Genomic DNA, 21933 nt, shown 5'->3' on the forward strand with positions numbered 1-21933 from the left:
CACATTTCCCAGATCACCTAGCTGGTGCACAGCTGTAGTCATTACTAACTGTCACATGACCCAGATCACCTAGCTGGTGCACAGCTGTAGTCATTACTAACTGGCACATTCCCCAGATCACCTAGCTGGTGCACAGCTGTAGTCATTACTAACTGTCACATTCCCCAGATCACCTAGCTGGTGCACAGCTGTAGTCATTACTAACGGTCACATGACCCAGATCACATAGCTGGTGCACAGCTGTAGTCATTACTAACGGTCACATGACCCAGACCACCTAGCTGGTGCACAGCTGTAGCCATTACTAACTGTCACATTTCCCAGATCACCTAGCTAGTGCACAGCTGTAGTCATTACTAACGGTCACATGACCCAGACCACCTAGCTGCAGGGACGTGCAGTCAGGGGAGGCAGGGGAGGCAGTGCCTCCCCTGTCATTAATGATTAATAAAATAATATAAAGAAAATACTTATGACACATATGTGTCATAAGTATATGCTTTATATTTATATAATCATTTTTACCCTCTTTTTTTTTTCCGGAGGCACCAAGAGCGGTGCCTCCCGCTGTGCATGTTAAACTACCAGGGCAGGGGGTGGGCAGTCCCAAGCTCGGGGCTGTAAAAGCCGATTCAGAAAAAAGCTGGAGAAGCGGCACCTATAGCGGTGCCTCGGTGACAGGGACGTGCTTTCTGCCTATATGAAAGCACACCCCTGTCACTGGGACAGATGTGATTGGGCACAGTGGTGCCACTAAAGTGACAGGGACGTGCTTTCATATAGGCAGAAAGCACGTCCCTGACTGTCACTAAGGCACTGCTATAGGTGCCGCTTATAGGCAGTGTTGTTTTAGAGGAGGACGAGCAGGCGCACCTGCATGGCTTGCCGCTGACTCCAATTTCCGTCGGGGAAGAGGGAAGGGGAGCACCGGCACTGGAGCGGGAGCTTTCTGGGGTCTCTCCTGCCTTCCGTTCGGGGCTCTTATCCTGATTCTGTGCCTGTTCTGGGAGCACTGGTCACTCCTGCCAATCTGTCCTTTTGGAATGGTGGTCCTAGTCTTTCCTGTGCATGCAAGGGATCCAGCCTGGGGGCTGCCGCTGATCACACAGGCCTGCTGACCACTTCAGCCCGTCCCCTGTATCCTGGTGACTCACAGCAGCCACACAGACAAAGACATAACGCCAGCCACTGCGGAGTTAAGCTGTAGCAGTGACCTTTTCACGGAAGCTCTGCTCAGGCCCCCGGCACTAACAGTAACAACTTGTCCTGCTCCCTGGGTCAGTGCAGCTGCAATACCAACTAGAGGAGCCCACTGTGTACAGCTGCTGCTTACCTGAGAAATGGCTGAGGTGACAGGAGGGCTGGTGGTGGATCTAGCACAGCAATTGTGAATAAATAGTAATTCACTTACGGTTAGGTGAGCTCCTCAACCCTCAAAGGTTCTGCGAAGAGTCCGCCTCAGGTATCCAACGAGGACCGAAATATCACTAGGGGGGAAAAGGATACTTGTAACCACAGCCGGGCTGTATAGTAAGACGGGGTCACTTATGGACACCCGCGGGTGGCTACAAGCTTCGCCGGTTAGGCGAAGGTCATCATCGGCCAAAGGCCTCAGCCACCCTAACTTCACCTATTCGCACTTTCGCACGTAGGTGGTAGGTGTGACTCTCTCACGGGAGAGCCACAGACCGGCGCTCAGGGACGAACACACACACGGATAAAACTCACCTACGTAACTCCTTGTCACCTTGCTTGAGGATCCCAGCACCTGGGGAACAAGAACGAAAACAGCCTCTCTACAATCCTTCACTAATCTAACTAGGACTAACCTGTCCCTAACGTAACACGAGTACCTAGGCTGAACTTACACTAGTAAACAACAAGCAATATCCTCTAACTAACAGTCAAGGCAGACATAAGGACAATCCAACAACAGAAACAATAACGTGATCAGATTATACTATAACAGGTGTGTGTGAAAGGTACTAACCTCTGTGATATAAAGTGCTCCCGGCCTAATGCAGTACACCCCTAGAACAGTCACCGAAGCCTGGGTAGACAGCCGTCTATCCCAGCTCAGGGCCTGTGGTGTGGGAGGGCTGGATCACCCTTCCCTTCCTATACAGTAACTAACATACAAAATGGCCGACAGACCTAAGATGGATGCCGCAGGCCTATAAGACACAGCCAGTAAACCTGCTGACGACACACGCCGGAGATCTGTGGATGCAACACAGTCCGGAGGCCTGGTGATTAGGCACAGGCCAGAGGCCTGGTGATTTCGTACAGGCAGGAGGCCTGGAGTTAGGGCACAGGCCGGAGGCCTGATGATGAGGCACAGGCCGGAGGCCTGACTGAGGCACAGGCAGGAGGCCTGACAGTGAGGCACAGGCCGGAGGCCTGACAGTGGGGCACAGGCAGGAGGCCTGACAGTGGGGCACAGGCAGGAGGCCTGACAGTGGGGCACAGGCAGGAGGCCTGACAGTGGTGGTCTAGGGCAGGCTATAGGTAGGTGGTGGCCGACCAGGGCCACTTACCCGATCCGGTGGAAGAGGCTGCAGCAGGGGACTTCGTTAGCTCTTTTGTCTCCCCACTGCTGCAGCACTCTCCGGTCCTCAGCTTCAGGCTTCGGGCTCTTCGGTAGCCCCTGCTGCGGTGCTGGCTGTCCCTGGGTCTTCTGCCGCCGTCTCTGCCGCCGCCGCCTCCGCTGCTCTGTCTCTGCTTCAGGAGCTCTTCCACGCTCCCTCTCTGCCGACGAACTCCGCTCCGCCGCTCCCCCGCGTCTAATATAAGACGCTGGGAGGAGGCGGAGCTATGACACGGCGAGCCCGGATTGGTCCGCCGCGTCCCGCGCTGATTGGCCGCCTCGTCGCGAGCGCGCCATTCGAAATACCGGCGGTTGATTGGAGGAACTTGAATCCTCCCGGACTCAAGTTCCTCCAGGCCGCAATCTCGCCGCCGACGCCGCAACGGGGAGCCAGCCGGAGGGAGACGGAGGTAAGCCTCCTCCGTCCCCTCCCCAGCACAGCCCCTCACTGCCTGTCCCCTCACATTTCCCCCCCCTTTTTCCTTTGTCGTCCCGACAAAGACAGGACTGGACCATACAAAGTTGGGGTCAGCATATTGCGGACCGGGAACACCACGGTTGGTCCTCTGTGAACGTCTCATTGGGGGAACAATCCCAGGATCAGGAGTTCCATCATCAGGGGCCACGCTGTCCCTAGGCAGTTTAATGGGTACCCACCCATCTTCGCTTAGATCATCTTCCCCGGGCACTGGTGGTGGCAAAGGTCGCGTGTCCGGAGGTCCTTCCTCTTCGATGTCTTCTGGAAACGGGCAAGGACGCAACTTGTCTCGATTGAGGATCCTCAGCCGACCTGTCCCATCCGTACTTTCTACCTCATAAACCGGACCTTGCTCAGACAACCGTCTCCGGACCACATATGGCACCACCTCCCAGCTTTCTGACAGCTTGTTCCCCGGACGGACCATGCGGACAAGTACTCGTTGACCCACCTGCAGGGGCTCCGCCCCTCGACCACTAACAGGGGGGTGAGCATGATCCGCTATTCTTCTCCTCGCTATGTCGTGTGCCTCTTTCAACCTCTGTTGATGTTCAGTGATCCAATCCCCAGGCAAGGCGTCCCCCCCTGCTCCCGATTCGGACAGATGTAATTCCTGGGCATCTCGCCCGGGGCGCCCAAACATCAAGAAAAATGGCGAGAATCCCGTGGTGCTGTGTACCCTGTTGTTATAAGTCCACACTAATTCTTGCACATGTTCGGGCCATCGTCGTCTCTTGGTTGCTTCTAAGGTTCGCAACATCTGAAGCAACGTCCGGTTGAACCGTTCGCAAGCTCCATTGCCCTGGGGATGATACGGCGTGGTGCGGGATTTCTGCACTCCATATAGCAGGCAAAGCTGTTCCATGAGTTTCCCTTGAAAACAGGCACCCTGATCTGAATGGATCCGTTCAGGACACCCATATTGCCGAATGAAATGCTCCACAATAGCTTTGGTCGCGGACTCCGCCGTCTGATCCCGGGTCGGCACCACCACAGTGAACTTTGTAAAGTGATCCGTCATGACTAGGGCATATTGATGACCACTGACAGATTCTCCAATGAGGACGTAGTCAATCATCAGCAGTTCCAAGGTGCGACTGGTCTTGATGGTCTGTATAGGAGGATGTTGCATCGAGGGCTTCACTACCCCGCATTGTCGACACTCCCGACACACTCTCTCTACAATCGCCAGCAACTGGGGGGCAAAGAACAGGCGTTGTACCCACTGGTAAGTTTTTGCTACTCCCAGGTGGGCTCCATTCTCATGGGCCTCAACTACCAAGTTCAGTATCAATGCTTCGGGCACTACAACCTGATCCACCATGCGAAATTCTTGTTCCAAGTACACCTGGCGGCGTAACGTACCAGCGCAGACCTTTAGACGATCCCAGCTTCGAAGGAGTTTCTGGCAGTAGGGGGTCAGTCGACTCCGCTCCTCGCGATTGGGCCAGTGTCCTCCGATCTTCCATTGGCGAATGGCATGTAGCCCGGGATCATTCTGTTGTAACGAGGCCCAATCCCGCTCTGTGTTTCGGTACAAACGTGTCTCCACCTCTACCCGGGGTTGTGTCTGTACCCCAGAGGAGGTGATCCTGGTTAAGTCGGGAATCTCTACTGCTTCATGTTCCTCGTCCCCCGGGACCAGGGGTATCTGTTGAGGAAACCGAGATAAAGCATCAGCATTCCCGTTACTCTTTCCTGGCCGGTAGCGGATCTTGTGGCTGTATTTCGCCAGTCGCGCTACCCATCGTTGTTCCAGCGCTCCAAGTTTGGCAGTGTCCAAATAGGCCAGGGGATTGTGGTCGGTGAAGATCTCCACGTGAGCTGCCGCCAGATACTCCGCAAATTTCTCAGTCACGGCCCAGACTACTGCTAGTAGCTCTAACTTGAAGGAACTGTAGTTGTCCGGGTTCCTCTCGGTCTCTCGCAAACTCCGACTGCCATAGGCAATCACTCGCTCCTGGCCGTCCTGCTCCTGGGATAGTACAGCCCCCAGTCCCTGCAAGCTGCCGTCCGTATAAAGAATGAAAGGCTTTTCAAAGTTGGCATAGCCCAGTACCGGCGCCTCCGTGAGCATTCGCTTGAGGTGGGCAAACGCCATCTCCTGGGGAGCCCCCCAGGCCACGGCCTGTTTCTTGTTGGTAGTGGCGACACCTCGCAGCAGGGCCTGCAGGGGCTCGGCCACCTTGGCAAAGTCCTTGATGAACCGACGGTAGTAGCCGACCAATCCTAAGAAGGCTCGCAACTCTGAAATGGTGGTCGGAGTTTTCCAGTCTTGTACAGCCGAAATCTTACTCGGGGTGGGGCACACGCCATCCCTGGACACCACATGACCCAGATACTCGAGACTGGCTTTAAGGAGATGACACTTGCGGGGCTTTAGTTTAAGTCCGTACTTCTCCAGGCGCTGCAGCACCAAGTCCAGCCTCACCAGATGTTCATCCAGGGTAGAAGCAAAGACAATGATGTCATCCAGGTAAATCAACAGCGCTTCAAAGTTCAAGTCCCCCAAACACCTCTCCATCATCCGTTGGAAGGTCGCCGGCGCATTGGTGAGTCCAAAAGGCATACGCAGAAATTCGAACAACCCCATCGGTGTCGTAAAGGCAGTCTTTTCTTGGTCCTGCGTAGCTACGGCGACTTGCCAGTACCCACTGGCCAGATCCAGTGTGGAAAAATACCGAGCATCCCCGAGGGCGGCTAGGGATTCCTCGATTCGTGGCAACGGGTACGCATCTCGGACGGTGCAGCTATTCAACCGACGGTAATCCACACAGAATCGGATGGAACCATCTTTCTTCCGCACAAGAACAATGGGGGCGGCCCACGGACTTTTACTCTCACGGATCACCTTGTTCTCCAGCATCTGCCGCAACATTGTTTTCACCTCCTGGTAAAGTTTGGGAGGAATTGGCCGGTACCTCTCCCGAACGGGAAGACTATCCCCAGTGCGGATCTCATGCTGCAAGTCTTCCGTGTACCCAAAATCCTCCTCATGCCGGGAAAAAACCTTCCGCCTTTTCCACAGCATATCCTCCAGCCTCTGTACTGTCGCAGCATCACACTCATCTAGGGAAACATCCATCTGTTCCCGAATTACTCGACCATTCCAATCTGCACTGGGGCACTCCTCCTCTCCCAAACTCACCGCCATCGACCATGCCTCTTTTTCCTCTGGTCGTAGCAAAATTGGCCGCCCCCCACATATATTATCCCTGGGAACAGTAGTCACGGTAGCTATGGTGGCGCCGGCTGGAATTCTCCTGGGCTCATCCAGAAGGTTGCACAGTCGAACCAATACTTTGCCGTCCCTTACCACTGCCAGGGTTCGAGCCAGGATGAGGCCGGAGTCAATTCCCAAATATCCGTTGGGTTCCACCATCACTTCAAACCCATCCAACCGCCGGTGGGTCCTTACCTCGAGGGGAAGAACGATCTCTTGACGGGGAGGCAGCTCTATCTGTTGTCTATGACTAGTTTTGATAATTCCCATAGACTCCTCCGACCTTCCGGTTTCGCAAATTTGCCCCACTTGTTGAAATGCCTGTTGCACCGGGCGCTGGACACCCAGCTTCTTCCAGTATTGGGGGCCACTCTCCTGGAATAAAATCCGATCAAGATCCTTCAATACATTCATACCGACGATCACCGGCCCATGACTGAGCCCCTTACCTTTAACTACCAGGATCCCCTTCTTCCCCACCTTCTGGCCACAAATCTCTATCTCCATCCAGACCACCCCCACGACTGGGATAGGAAGGTTGTTAGCCGCCGTAAGGGTAACCCAGCTTTCAAACACTGCCTCCTTCAGGTGAGAATAATGTTCCAGGAAACAGTCCTCCGACATGGTGGTCACCTGAGAGCCGGTGTCCAGCAGGCATTTCTGTTCCTTGTCCGCAAAACATCCCACGACAACATGACACTCTCCCACTAGGTCAGCTGAATCCACTATAGCTGCCTCTCCGCCCATCTCCCCCGCGGGTGGTCCCGTGACCGCGAGGGACTCTAGTTTAAAGGAGGGCCCCGGTCTGCCCCGCACTCCCGGGCGAAATGTCCGAAGCGGCCACAGCTGTAACATCGGGGGCCCCTGTTCTCTCTAGGACGGGCCCCGCCGTGATTGGCCCCTCGTGATCCCCCTTGCACTCGCCGAGGAGCACGGTCTTCTATGCTTCCATGGCCACTCTGTCGATGGACTTCTTCCCGCAACTGGGAGATCTCTTCTCTCATTTCTAAGGTGACTTTTGAGAAGGCCTCCTTCAAATCCTTGATACAGGATTCAAGGGGGTGGGGTTCTTCCCGAACGACTGGGGCCGAGACAGGCGTCAGACACTGTGGGGCCATAGCGTAGGGGCCGAAGTTGGCATCCCGGTCTCGGGCGATGGCCTCAACTTGGGTCTGGTGAAACGTAAGCGTTTTGTTGTCAGAAATCTTGTCCAACAAAATCTGCCGCAGGGGAACGCTCCGTAATCCCAGTGCGAACTGATCTCGTAGTACGATGCTGGGGTTGGCCAGCTTGCCCAAACATTCCGGGTCGCGACGACAAATTTCTCCCAGCATTTCTTGGAGGGCATTGGCAAACTGCGGGATAGACTCGTCCTCCCTCTGCACACGCGTAAACAATCGCTGTCGCAGGTTTCCGGCGGAGGAAGTATTGCCAAAGATTCCGTCGAGTATCTCAAACACGTTGTCTAAAGTACCCCGCTCATCCTCGGCGACAAGGATGACGGACCGCCAGGCCTCTCCGTCTAAGGCATTAACGGCAAGTTGATGCTGGAGCTCTTCCGGCACCTGGTACATCTGGATGATCCCCTCCAGTCTCTTCTTCCAATCTCCCAGCGGCATATTCCGCCCATCGTACCGGGGCACCCTGGACAGGGCGGAGCCGAAGTTAAACTTTCGGTCCCCCTTCGGAGAATTTTCCTCTGTCTCCGACATCCTGCCGACTACGCCAAATGTGAATAAATAGTAATTCACTTACGGTTAGGTGAGCTCCTCAACCCTCAAAGGTTCTGCGAAGAGTCCGCCTCAGGTATCCAACGAGGACCGAAATATCACTAGGGGGGAAAAGGATACTTGTAACCACAGCCGGGCTGTATAGTAAGACGGGGTCACTTATGGACACCCGCGGGTGGCTACAAGCTTCGCCGGTTAGGCGAAGGTCATCATCGGCCAAAGGCCTCAGCCACCCTAACTTCACCTATTCGCACTTTCGCACGTAGGTGGTAGGTGTGACTCTCTCACGGGAGAGCCACAGACCGGCGCTCAGGGACGAACACACACACGGATAAAACTCACCTACGTAACTCCTTGTCACCTTGCTTGAGGATCCCAGCACCTGGGGAACAAGAACGAAAACAGCCTCTCTACAATCCTTCACTAATCTAACTAGGACTAACCTGTCCCTAACGTAACACGAGTACCTAGGCTGAACTTACACTAGTAAACAACAAGCAATATCCTCTAACTAACAGTCAAGGCAGACATAAGGACAATCCAACAACAGAAACAATAACGTGATCAGATTATACTATAACAGGTGTGTGTGAAAGGTACTAACCTCTGTGATATAAAGTGCTCCCGGCCTAATGCAGTACACCCCTAGAACAGTCACCGAAGCCTGGGTAGACAGCCGTCTATCCCAGCTCAGGGCCTGTGGTGTGGGAGGGCTGGATCACCCTTCCCTTCCTATACAGTAACTAACATACAAAATGGCCGACAGACCTAAGATGGATGCCGCAGGCCTATAAGACACAGCCAGTAAACCTGCTGACGACACACGCCGGAGATCTGTGGATGCAACACAGTCCGGAGGCCTGGTGATTAGGCACAGGCCAGAGGCCTGGTGATTTCGTACAGGCAGGAGGCCTGGAGTTAGGGCACAGGCCGGAGGCCTGATGATGAGGCACAGGCCGGAGGCCTGACTGAGGCACAGGCAGGAGGCCTGACAGTGAGGCACAGGCCGGAGGCCTGACAGTGGGGCACAGGCAGGAGGCCTGACAGTGGGGCACAGGCAGGAGGCCTGACAGTGGGGCACAGGCAGGAGGCCTGACAGTGGTGGTCTAGGGCAGGCTATAGGTAGGTGGTGGCCGACCAGGGCCACTTACCCGATCCGGTGAAAGAGGCTGCAGCAGGGGACTTCGTTAGCTCTTTTGTCTCCCCACTGCTGCAGCACTCTCCGGTCCTCAGCTTCAGGCTTCGGGCTCTTCGGTAGCCCCTGCTGCGGTGCTGGCTGTCCCTGGGTCTTCTGCCGCCGTCTCTGCCGCCGCCGCCTCCGCTGCTCTGTCTCTGCTTCAGGAGCTCTTCCACGCTCCCTCTCTGCCGACGAACTCCGCTCCGCCGCTCCCCCGCGTCTAATATAAGACGCTGGGAGGAGGCGGAGCTATGACGCGGCGAGCCCGGATTGGTCCGCCGCGTCCCGCGCTGATTGGCCGCCTCGTCGCGAGCGCTTATTGGCTCGCGCGAGGCGCGCCATTCGAAATACCGGCGGTTGATTGGAGGAACTTGAATCCTCCCGGACTCAAGTTCCTCCAGGCCGCAATCTCGCCGCCGACGCCGCAACGGGGAGCCAGCCGGAGGGAGACGGAGGTAAGCCTCCTCCGTCCCCTCCCCAGCACAGCCCCTCACTGCCTGTCCCCTCACACAATCATTATGTGGAGCCAGGCCCTGACCAAGGACATCGCTAAGATGGAGGAGCAGAGTTTACCCAGCCAGGAAGGAAAAGGTAAGTGACCAGTGTGCCCTGTCTAACATTTCCAAACAGCTGCCTCCATAATAGTGCAGCACTGGTTTAAGCAGTTTCACCTGCCTGCACACTCTCACAGTTTGCCGGCTCCTGCTGTCCGCTCCCAATGGCAAGGCTGCAGGGACCAGTGTTATCTTCCTATAAAATGTGTGTGGCAAGGTGGCAACTGGCAACTAATCTGACTTGGAAAGTGGTGCTTGTATGCTAATTTTGAAGGTGATCCCAGGATTTTCCCCTTTTCACCTGGACTGGTAATTAAACTTGTATAGTTGTAATGTCTCATAGAGCAACACAAGTATCAGAACAGTCCTGCAGAACTATACAGTGATACATGTGTAACATTTAGTTACAAATTACAATACTCTGCACAACTACTTCAGACTAGAGGTTAAGCCTGTCATTATAAGTATGAAGATTTGAATATATCTGTATAGCATTAATATTATTTTTATTATTAGGTTTGGGCAATGCTAGTTTGTATTTTTCATGCCTTTTTTTTGTATTTTTATAGACCATGTCTATAGCAAATAAGCTACAGCCCTTTTATCTATAATCCTTTTATTTACTCAAAAGTTTGTATCCTATTTATCTATATGTTGATGATATAATTTGTATATTACTTTAAAAAGGCTGACACACAGCACAGTTTTATGCAAAAAATTTTTTTTAAATGAATACAGCATTTAGAACTTTAGTTTTCACTCAATGTACCACTGGAGGACACATTCCTGAGATGCCCATACATGGAGCTGAACACACCTTATGGGTGGAGCATGACGCCCACTAAACAGTTTGCCGCATGAACATTCTGCTACAAACTATAATCTTCCTGAAACTAGTTTTCAATAGTAGGCAAATATGGTTTAAGCGACAGAGGTGTGTGTTTGTGTAAAATAAGTGTATTTGTAAATGAAAGAAGTATGTCAGCCAAATGTACTAGCCTCTGAGTTCAGTGGCTGTGCGGGATGCCGGCTAAACCTCAGAGTTCTGACGGCAACCCGCACAGCCACTGAACTCAGAGGCTAGTACATTAGGCCGCATGTGTTTTTTTTTTCTTTACCAGCAGTGGCTCTTAAATAATTTGGTGTCTTGATATATATAGTACAGTATAATACATGCAAGTTTGTATACATTTTTGCATACTTGGCTAGTTGGTATTTTAAGAGGTGAAAAACTTTCTGGAGATTTTGAGGCTAATAGTGTGGTTATTGTAGGGCAGGATTAAGGCAACATTTCAGTTCATAATAGCCTTAGTCAGGATATATTAGGGGAGAGGCGGGGATCGCTGAGTCCGGGTTGATTCTCTGCTGACAGGCATGAGCTGCTCTTCTGGTCTCAGCTGCTTATGCAGACGGCAGCTCCCGCACCTGCCTGTCAGCGCAGAAGCAACCCGGACCTAGCGATCCCCACAGAGCCGGTCAGTGCTGGCTCCACCAAGCCAGTGCCTCACCAACCATTAACCTCACCGCACGTCACTGCCTAGCTGGTGCACAGCTGTAACCATTACTAACTGTCACATTTTCAAACCTGCTGCCTTCATTCCTACTATGGGCGGTATTCAATGAGAATACCTGCGAGGTGCAGCGAATCCTTTTTAGGATTCGCTGCACATTCGCCACGTTCCGGAGCCGGCGGGCTTCGGTATTCAACGTGTCAGGGGCTCGCTGCCCCTGACTGGCGAATATGAGCTCCTGCGGCGATTGCCGCAGGGAGCCTGAGGACGGTGGCAGGCAAAGAGATGGAAGTCTCTCTGCCTGCCCCAGAACTTTGTGGGGGATAGGTGGGCTCCCCAGGTGCCAGGCAGCACAGGCTGCCCCCCGGGGGTGACAGCAGGGGAGCGTATATTCACTACACACGATCGTAACGATCGGGTGCAGTGAATATATGAATATGTAATGAGCGGCTCGGCTCCGGCGCCCCCTGCTGGCTGCTGTGTAAAAAAAAAAATATATATATTTTTTTAAATTAAATATATATTCATGTGCTTACAGCACATGAATAAAAATAGCATGCCCCTCCTCAGAATAAAATTCCTGATTTTTTTACACCAAATGTAAAAAACAAAACACTTTATTTTAAAAGTTCACATTCCACTTCACCATAAAAAGATAGCGATTGCTACTCGGTGAATCATGGTGAAAAAAACCTTGAAATGTATTCGCCATGTGGTCATTGAATAGGGTGATTCACCGTTTTAGTCAGAAATTCGCCAAACAGCACAAATTCGCCATAAAAACATGGCGAATCAGGCTCATTGAATACCGCCCTATAGATCCACAGGTTGCCTGAGACACATGAACTGTTGGTAGAACTTGAGGACAGGTTTGGCCACCCCTGGTATAGACCAGTGGTTGTCAACCTTGGTCCTCAAGTACCCCCAACAGTTCACATTTTGCAGGTCTCCTTACAGAATCACAAATTAAATAATAGCTCTACCTGTGTCAGTGAATAATGAGTGCACCTGCCAGGTGACCTGGCAACCGTGCACTGTTGGGGGTCCTTGAGGACCAAGGTTGAGAACCACTGGTATAGACTACAATGACTGAGACCAACTACCATACGCTTTCTAGAGCTTGTTACATGTCACAATAGGGGCGGGATGGCAACAGGTATCTCCAGTATCAGTCGTCATACATCTTTGTGAGACTTCATTTTTGCATAATTTACCAGCGCAGAATGGCGATGCTCAATGGGAACTGGAACACTGGTTTCTGCAATTCTGTCATTAACTGGCCTATTAGACTGTGAGAGCCGATCTGTGCAAAATGTTCTAATGATTTGCTCAGCTCTGTGTTCTGGTGCCTGGGCAGGAAATAAAAGGTCTGTTGAGTGCAGTTCTGGAATCACTGTAATTAGCTATGCAAATTATGAATACTTTATTATATTATGGAACAATAGGGAACTGAAATGACTTGGCCACTAGAGTGGTCATTTCAATTCTCATTTGTACTGTGGAGGTACGCTGTGTGTGGGAAGTGTATTATGTTTGTGTTATACAGGGAGTGCTGCAGGTAGTAAAGACACACTTCTGCAACTCTCCAGAGTCTGTGGTGATTTGCACACCGGTCACTTTAAAAGCACCATCTGCACAATGATCATATATATTATCAGGGGGGGATTGTACAGAATAAAACACACTACACCAGTCTATTACAATCTATTATTAAATCAGAGTGTCTGGTTGCAACTGGGCAGCGACATGGCATAAGCAGATAGAGAGTCATCTTTTGGTAGTGGTAAGGGGCAAGTAGCCAGAGTTGCACCATATTACTGTGCATGGGGTAGGAGTAAGTGCTGGTAATAGTTATGGGGGCTGTGCTAACGGGCTTAAACTAATAGGATAGTGCGATGATGTACAGATAGATGCATTAGCATTCCGTTACCAATCCATCTGCATTCTATGCATGACCTCACTTGTATCTGCAGCAGTGGCGTAACAATGGGTCTGCAGACCCCGCAGCAGCTTGGGGGACCTGTCAGAGGCTCAGATCTCCTTCAGTAGCCATCCAGACTCCTTCACCCAGACAGAACTTCAGAAGAGCTGCGGAGAGTGAATAAGTACTCTCTCTTCCTGTCACACCAGTCCCCTTACCTCCACCTCCTGTATCCTCTCTTTTTCCCCTCCCACAGCACCAATGCCCTCTCAGCTCTAACCTTCCCCATTCGCGGCACCCGCAACCCCCGTCCCCCACACAGGCTGCTCTCTCCTGCCTTCTCTCCCCTCACAGCTCCAACCCCTCCCCCTCACCATTCGCGGCACCCACAAACCCTCCCCTACCCCACACATGTAACCTTCTCCTGTTTTCTCTCCCCTCACAGCTCCAACCACCCCATGATGAAATAGTCAGATCTAGGGATGGCCATTGGTACCGTTGCCATAAATGGAAAAAGTTAAACTGACCATCGATAGTTTTACATATCGATGGTCATCTATTATGTTTGAATGATTGGCCTGTGGGCCAATCAAAACACAAGGGCGGGACTTTGCGGTTGTCGCAGGTGTCAAGGGTGATAAAAAAAAAAAGAAAACATCAGGTTTGCTGTGCCATCGATGTAGGGAAACCATCTAGTTCTCCCCCATTGATGGCAAAAGTATTCAACATCGGCATACAGTCTGGTGCTTGGGGCCAGATCAAGGGGTTCGGGGGGCCCTTGGTAAAAAATAATAATATTTATTATTATTATTATTATTATTATTATTATTGTAGTAATAGTAGTAATAATAATAATACTGTTAGTAGTGTTCCTACACCAAGTAGTAATAATAATAACAAACATAATAATACTAATAATAGTGGTACTACACCTAGTAGTAGTAATAATAATAATAATAATATCAATTATAATAAATAAAAATAACAGTACTGGTTCTACTACACCAAGTAATCAGAAAAATCTAACTCCTTCACTTTATAACACTGTACCCTAAATTGACCTACTGTATACTATCCATATACTGTATTCAGGGGGAAATTTACTAAGATGTGCATTCTACTTCACATGTGATGTTGCTATGGGCAACCAATCAGTATCTACTTATTTATTTAGCACCCTCTAGAAGATAGTAGAGAGGATCTGATTGGTTACCCATAGCAACATCACTTGTGAAGTAGAATACACATCTCAGTATCAGTGTTTTCATATCTTTGTCTTTTGTTACCTTGTATGTCGCTGTTCTATGTATGTTCTCTTATTCTCCATGTCAGGCATTCCAGTGCACTGTGGTACAAATGAAGGGAAATTATCACCAACATCATATATATTCTAATGATAATAATGAATAATGGAGTAGTATTACATGTAATAACCAAGAAAAAAAATAACAGTTGCTGTGAAGGACTTTGCTTTTGAGGACATTAACATGCGAACACTGGCTATGATAGAGCCTTTAGTAAATACACAGTTAATGGAATTCAGGATCTCCATCACTGTCTAAACAAAAGAGGAAAATAAAGAACGTCGGTCCGCAATAAATGTACCAGTAGGGGGAGCTAAAGATTCATTCAGATTTCCCTGCCTGCTCCTTCTGTGTCGGGGACAGTGCTGTGTATTCCACAGTCTCATCATCAGTGCAAACATCACACAGCTACCAGGGCGCCTGTGATCACACTCCTGTCCTCCCATCGCACCTACAGTATGTACATTGGCTGAGCCCATCCTGTAAAGCCCTTCCTGATCTTATGAATCCCACTACATACCAATCTCACCTCTGTGCTTTGATTGGAGTGGGCAGTACAACGACACTGTATGTACCACTGCATTGCTCTTCCTGGATGCTTTAGTAGAAGTTACTGAATACAAGAAATGTTACCCATTAATGTTTATATAACCGTTCCTATCAAAGTGAGATAATGGGGAGAGAGATGGAAAATGTGTATGTAGCTCTCTGTATTTTACAGTACATACTTCATATGGGCTTAATGGTTGCTTTACATTATATGTCCTTTGCTAATATTATTAGTACTGTCATCACCATATCACGCAGCTGCTTTCTGTATAGCTCCCATAATAAGATCCCTTACCGCGGGAATGGCACTTTCTCATCTGCCCTGAAAAATGTACTGAGTTCCTTCCATGGTCCTGTCCCTGCAAGAAGGGTTTGGGGACCAGTAACAGTAACTAAAGTCTCCTGCTCCTCACCTGTATGGGGGGGATTCAAATGTCCCAGTGTCTTTCTTATTCCCAAAAAAAGTCAATCATTGACAATTTTAACTATGTCGTTGCTGAATTCATCCCAGTTGTTTTGTTTATTTATTTGTGTTATATATTAGATTGCACAGGTGAGCTTCCTCACTACCCCCCCCCCCCCCTATCTCCCCATCACTGTCCCCCCACCCTCTATCTCCCCCCCCCCCCCTAAACAGCTGCAGTGAGTAACCAATTAACCCTGCAATGCACTGATACACATTAGTGTGAATGTAATGTCTGCACACAGCAATACTCAGCTTCAGTACAGATGAATCTCAGCCCATCCAGTCCCCCTGCTCTGGCCTATGGCACACCTGCCATGCAATGCTGTCAGTGGGTATGATAGGAGACCTACCTACCTACATGTGAGTGTGCAGCCTGGCTGTTATCCCTCTCACTAAAGGCATCATGCATAATTAAGCATTATTCCGTCAGATCTGTAAAACAGACAATCATCCAGTTTTGCATGCACGCTCTCTGCATTGGGCACTGGGTTATACCTGCAGGAAGAGCTGTCTGTGTGCATTAATAGCGGTCTAGTGTCCTGTGCATTGTGCATGAGTCTATACAGTAGGTGCGGAGTACACTTCTGCTCTGAGCATTGTACAGTGCTGTTATCCCTCCCCTTGGCTGCTGAGCAGAGCCAGGTCCCACAGAGTAACTGGGCTGTATGTAGAAGGAGTGACAGAGGAGGGTTGGGCTGAGCGCAGGGCTGAGCTGGGTGGCTGCTGGATTATACACAGTGCATGGAATACTAGTGCCTGTCTCTCATCCCCTCCATCCCCAGGAGCACACACACCAGCCAGCCCCAGTATTCACATTTCTGGGAGAACTTCTAGCAGGGAACCCTCACAGCTGCTTCTGGTGGATGCTGTGCAGTTCTGTGTAACACCCACAGCACCCCCAAGCCATCAGATGGGGAGAGAACATCAGAATAAGGCAATTGCAGCTTAAGTCCAGCACAAGTTTCTGGACCACTTTTGGAGGAAGTCAGTGGTTTGGCTCAGGAAAGGATTGTATCCATCTCTGGTCTGCCATGGTCACAAGGACAACATCCCCCTAACCTGAGGATATGTGGTGCCCTGCTAGGCATGCTTTGGAATCTAATGGGTGATACAGTTCTGTGTGTCTGTGGGCAGCTCACAGCATGAGAGGATCCTGTCATTAGTGTATTGTAGGGGAGACTAAACTTTCCAGGCGTCTCTTCCATTCACACTGCTCCTGGAATTGGCCATTCCTGTATCATTTGGATCTCTTAATGTGTAAATATGGATCTCCTGGTTCCAGTCCTGCTCTGTGGATTGTTATGTCCGGTTCTGGGTAAGTTAAGAATCCCTTATATAGTGTCTGGTAAGGGGAGAGCATGTTGCAGGCTGTGTCAGGTTGGTACACATGGATGGGTGGCAGGAGAGTTGTGGGTAAGTCAGACTTTGCTACATGGCTGGGAGTTGTAACCTGGGAGCCGGTGACCGGGCTGTCATTATCCAGGGTGCTGAAGGTGGCAAATGTGCTTTCACTATAACTGTTATTATAGACATTCATTGGAGTGGTTCACATTGCTGCACTGTGTTCCTGTCTGTGTAGGGATGTGCAGCAGTGTTAAAGCAGGTCACCCTGATAATAGATGGGAGATCACCTGTAGTCTGGACACTGTATGTCTGCAAGTGCCTTCCGTGTGTGTGTGTGTGTGTGTGTGTGTGTATGTGTATGTGTATATGTATGTATGTATGTATATATATATATATATATATAGATATAGATATAATATAGATAGATATAATATAGATATATATGTATATATATATATAGATAGATAGATAGATAGATAAATAGATAGATAGATAGTTAGATATAGATATAAAAATACACACACAGACAAGTTACATGTGAAGTCTCTGCGGCTGCTGCAGAACTTCTTTCAACAAATACAGAAAAAAATACTCTTTCCAGTTGAGTTTCAAATTCCGAATTCTCAATGACGAGTTTGCCAAGAAAAGAGGTTTTGCAGCAGCTACAGACTTTTAGTCTCATCTTGCTGTACTGGGCTGGTTGTTTTGGCTATATATATGGTGTATGTGTTTCAAATCTTTATGTACATTGGAATATATAGAACAATATAAAAAAATAAATAAAAAAAATCAATCCAGTAAATAAAGCAATAAGCTGTCAGCTGCTCCCTTCCCATTTACTGACAGCTATACTCATCTTACTGACACTGGGAGAAGAGCAGTGAGTGGATTGGGTATGGATGGAATTCATATTACAGTAGACTTTCTAGTAGTGAAAATCGTTCTAAGGACAACAACGGATCCGGTCTGTGCAGCCTTTGGGTCGAGTTCATTGCACATCTGTACCCTCTTTGTTCTGTACTGCTACTTATTAAGAAACAGGTTCAAAAAGTTACATCCAGCCAAGCAGTCATTATTACAGCACATGGCAGTCATTTAAATTTTTTATGTTTTTTTTTTTGTAATATATTTTGTTTTTTGGTGTTTTTTTTTTTTTTACTTTGAAGAACTGTGATGATATCTGGAAATAACTCAACGCTGCGCTACTTTAAAAGGGATGAAATGAACAGATTTGATGATAGAAGGTGCCCAGTGACAGCTATTAATCATGAAACACACACACACACACACATTGGTGTATTCATGGTGTTACCCTATGCCACTGAGAGAGCATTGTACATAGGAACCTGTTATTGTAGGGCAAGATAATATTGTGACACACAATGATTCTACTCAATTCATGGAATAATATATCATTACACTTCCTGGGCTATAGCTTTTAGATAACACGCTATCAGCAAGGAGCCAAAACAGTGAAAAGCGAGATTTTTATGGCACCTTTCCATACTATGACCACGTGGCTGGTTATCCCACGGGATTGTGGGATTGCGTGTTGGGGCCATTCCCATTGACATCTATAAAAATCCCAAGATAGAGGGATGTGTCTGGGCTTTAAGATAAAAGACATAAAGGTATCATGCATTGGTGCTTGGCTTCATCGTTCCACGCCGTTGCCACAAATGGGGCAGAACGTGGATAGAAAACAAATATTGTGTATTTTACCATTTGACACCAAATTATTGACATTTTGAATTCATTCAGAATGAGACCATTGTCTTCCTGTGATGCCACCAGCATGTCACTATAGAAACTAATGGAATACCCTGCCTTGTATAAAATAACACTGGTTGGGTGAGTGCTAGTTGTATTTGCTATACACTTATATATAGTATTAATGAGAAACATGGATCTGGTGATGAGATTGACAACTACAGGAATGCAATAGGAACGAGGTGGTGTTTGCTTTTTAAACGCGCCACATTTTTGTTGATGAGAGAGATGAAAGCATATTTGTACATTGAGTCAATAGGAATTTTAGACTTTCTTTGTAGAAGAACCATGAAGTTTAGATCTGAACAGTCCTCAAATTGTAAGCTTCCATTGCTAATCTGATTATCCAGTTAGGGACGGAACCCCTAGTCCTGAATTCTCTCTGTCAGATACCTAGAGGTGATACTCTCACAGATTCGTCATTGAAGAAGAGGCGTTTGTTTTGTCAGTTTTTGTACTCATAGACTCAGAGATAATGACACATACATCATATTACATTATTAAAACTGTAGTCAAGGCATTCATCAAACTTGGTCCTCAAGGCACATTGGGGCAGATGTATTAAGCCTTAACCAGAGATAAATGCAAGAGTGATAAGGAGAGATAAACGTCCAGCCAATCAGCTCCTTACTGACTTTTTTCAAACACAGCCTGTAACATGGCAGTTAGCAGGTGATTGGCTGGATGTTTATCTCTCCTTATCACCCTTGGATTTATCTCTTGTTAAAGCTTAATACATCTTCCCCACTGAGGGGTAAATTTATACTTGCCTAACCTCCCGGAATGGCCAGGAGGCTCTTGAAAATCAAGCTTTTTCAGCCCCCTGGAAAGGTGGGGAAGTGTCCCGCACCGCCCCTCCTTCCCAGCTGAAACAAATAACGGATTTCACGGGTCCGCGGTGAGGGGGTGGGGCTTAAATTACATAAATAGCGTCATCTTGCATCATTTAGCCCCTCCCCCAATACGCAAACACACAGATTTCAGTGCTTCACTGGCATGGGGGTGACATCAGACTCGGCTTCGCCCCCCGGACATGTAGTCTTTTCTGGGCTTCTCCCTGAGAGGAAAAAACAAAAGTAGGCAAGTATGGGTAAATTTACTAAAATTGGAGTTCTTTTGAAGATGGGATGTTGCCCATAGCAACCTATGAGATTCCATCTATTATCTTCTAGAAGGTACTAAATAAATAAGTAGAATCTGATCATCTTCAATATAACTCATATCTTAGTAAATTTACCCCTTGCAGTACAGGTTTTAGGAATATTCATGCTTGAGCACAGGTGACTTTATAAGTCTCTCAGTTATTTTGATTTAACCATCTGTGCTAAATCCCCTGCGTGCCTTGAGGATGGAGGTTGGGAACGCCTGCTGTATAGTGCATTAATAACACTGTTATCACGACAAAGGAAACATGACTTAAGCACAATGAGATGCCGCTAGATTTGTGTGAAGTTTTTTTAGTCAAATTCTGGGCAAAGTAACACAAAGTAGTGCAGAATTGTAGCAATAAAGAGGAAAGCTAGTATTGCACCTCTGTGCAAGGGATAAGTGAGGAGAAGTGAGACAGAGGAGAAGTGGCCCATGGCAACCAATCAGCTGCTCTGTATAATTTTATAGTATGCAGATTATAGATGTTACTTCAGTGCTGATTGGTTGCCATGGGCCACTTCTCCACTGGCTCACTTCTCCTCCCTTATCACTACTTCATACATCTAATCATCAGGGACATCTCCTGCAGATAAATAAGAGAGGAAATCCAAGTGACTGGGGCTGGTGGGTTTGGTGATGTGGTCTACATCAAAATGGCCCCACCCCTTGCATCACAATGGTGCAACTCTCCTAACGCATCAAAGATAGGGCCATATTAACATGATTTACCACAAAATAATCATCAGCAGGGGATACGGTCACTAGGTCTACAAGCATTAGGTCGACAAGCATTAGGTAGACACTTCTAGTTCAACATGCATGAAGGTTGACATGCAGGAAGGTCAACAGGGCATTAGGTCGACATGGGGAATGTCAACAGTCAAAAGGTCGACATGAGGTTTTTCACCTTTTTTTAGCCGACATGTGCCGACAGGCGGGGTTTCATGCCCTACCATCCACTAGGGCAGTGGTTCTCAACTCGGTCCTCAAGGACCCCCAACACATTTTAAAAGTTCACAGGTGGAGCTAATTATGTCACCTGTGATTCTGTGTGGAGACCTAGAAAACATGCGCTGTTGGGGGTCCTTGAGGACAAAGTTGAGAACCACTGCACTAGGGCGTGGTGGGAGAATAAAATAGCGCCCGAAGCACGGCGAGCATTTCAGTGTCCGTGTCAACAGTGTCGACATTCTTGACAAAACGGTGAAAAACCCCATGTCGACCTAATGTTTGTGTTGACCTGATTACCATGTCGACCTAACCCATGTCTACATTCCTGCATGTTGACTTAGTGGTGCCGACCTAATGCTTGGCAACCTAGTTGCTGTCTATCCAGTGATCCATACCCATCAGCAGGAACCGGCAAGGTGCCATTATGTACTGGGAGTGTGGGAGCACTCCCCAAAATTCATCAGTCTCCCATACATTCTGGGAAAGCCGCAGCAGGGAGCAAGTGCGTTATGATCATAGGCGTGCGCACGGGGGGTGCCGGGGGTGCACAGGCACCTCCTAATGACCGCCAGCACCCCCCACACGCTTGCACGCAAAATTGATTAATGGCCGGCGGCTGTCAGGATTGCAATTCTTGCCTGCTGCCGCTGGTCTCCAGCCCGCGCGCCAAGCTGATCACGGCGGCCGGGTGTTGCTGCTGCGGCTCACAGACCTGAGGCGCTGGCGGGGCTCCATTGAAGTCAGCACCAGGTTCTTCCCCAGACTTCACGGCGCACAATGCTGTGATGTCACAGCGCGTACCCGACCTCCTGCCTGCACTCCCCTCCTCCTGCTGCGGCCTCTCAGAGCCAGCAGCAGCGCCGTCACTCAGCACTTCTATCCTCACCACCAGTGATAGCCACGCTGAGCAGGAGCCAGTGTGAGCTGAAGCCAGGCAGCCAGTGTTCCTCCTAGGAGGAAGCAAGGTAGTTTGCTATTTAGCACAGTGAGTACTGTACTACCGACTACTGAATTTACTGATGTGGGTAGGAGCTGCTGCAGCAGTCACTGAGTGTCTGCTGCAAGCATCTGTTAGGGGAGAGAGGGCCAAGGGGGGAATCTGTTGTAACAAACTTACTGCTTGATGCACTAAGGCTAAATTGGTTGGTACGTTAAAGCATTATTCACATTTGCTGATCCCTGCCGACGCCGATATTGGGGGGAGGGGCCAGCATCTGTA

General features: G+C 49.1%; 1 protein-coding gene across 8 annotated transcripts in view; it reads left to right on the forward strand.

Annotated features, from left to right (window-relative positions):
* The window catches only part of ROBO2 (roundabout guidance receptor 2), a 901650-nt gene that overhangs the window by 480698 nt on the left and 399019 nt on the right, over window positions 1-21933 (forward strand). The window contains exon 1 of one of the 8 annotated variants that reach the window (XM_083171911.1): window positions 16159-16815. The exons of the other annotated variants lie outside the window; for them this stretch is intronic. Coding sequence (XP_083028037.1) covers window positions 16764-16815 — 52 coding nt within the window. The 5' untranslated portion in view covers window positions 16159-16763. Of the gene's footprint in view, window positions 1-16158; window positions 16816-21933 lie in introns of those variants that run through there. 8 annotated transcript variants of the gene reach the window in all.

Source organism: Crinia signifera, chromosome 2 (assembly GCF_055691185.1).
Source record: "Crinia signifera chromosome 2, ASM5569118v1, whole genome shotgun sequence".
NCBI classification, from domain to species: domain Eukaryota; kingdom Metazoa; phylum Chordata; class Amphibia; order Anura; family Myobatrachidae; genus Crinia; species Crinia signifera.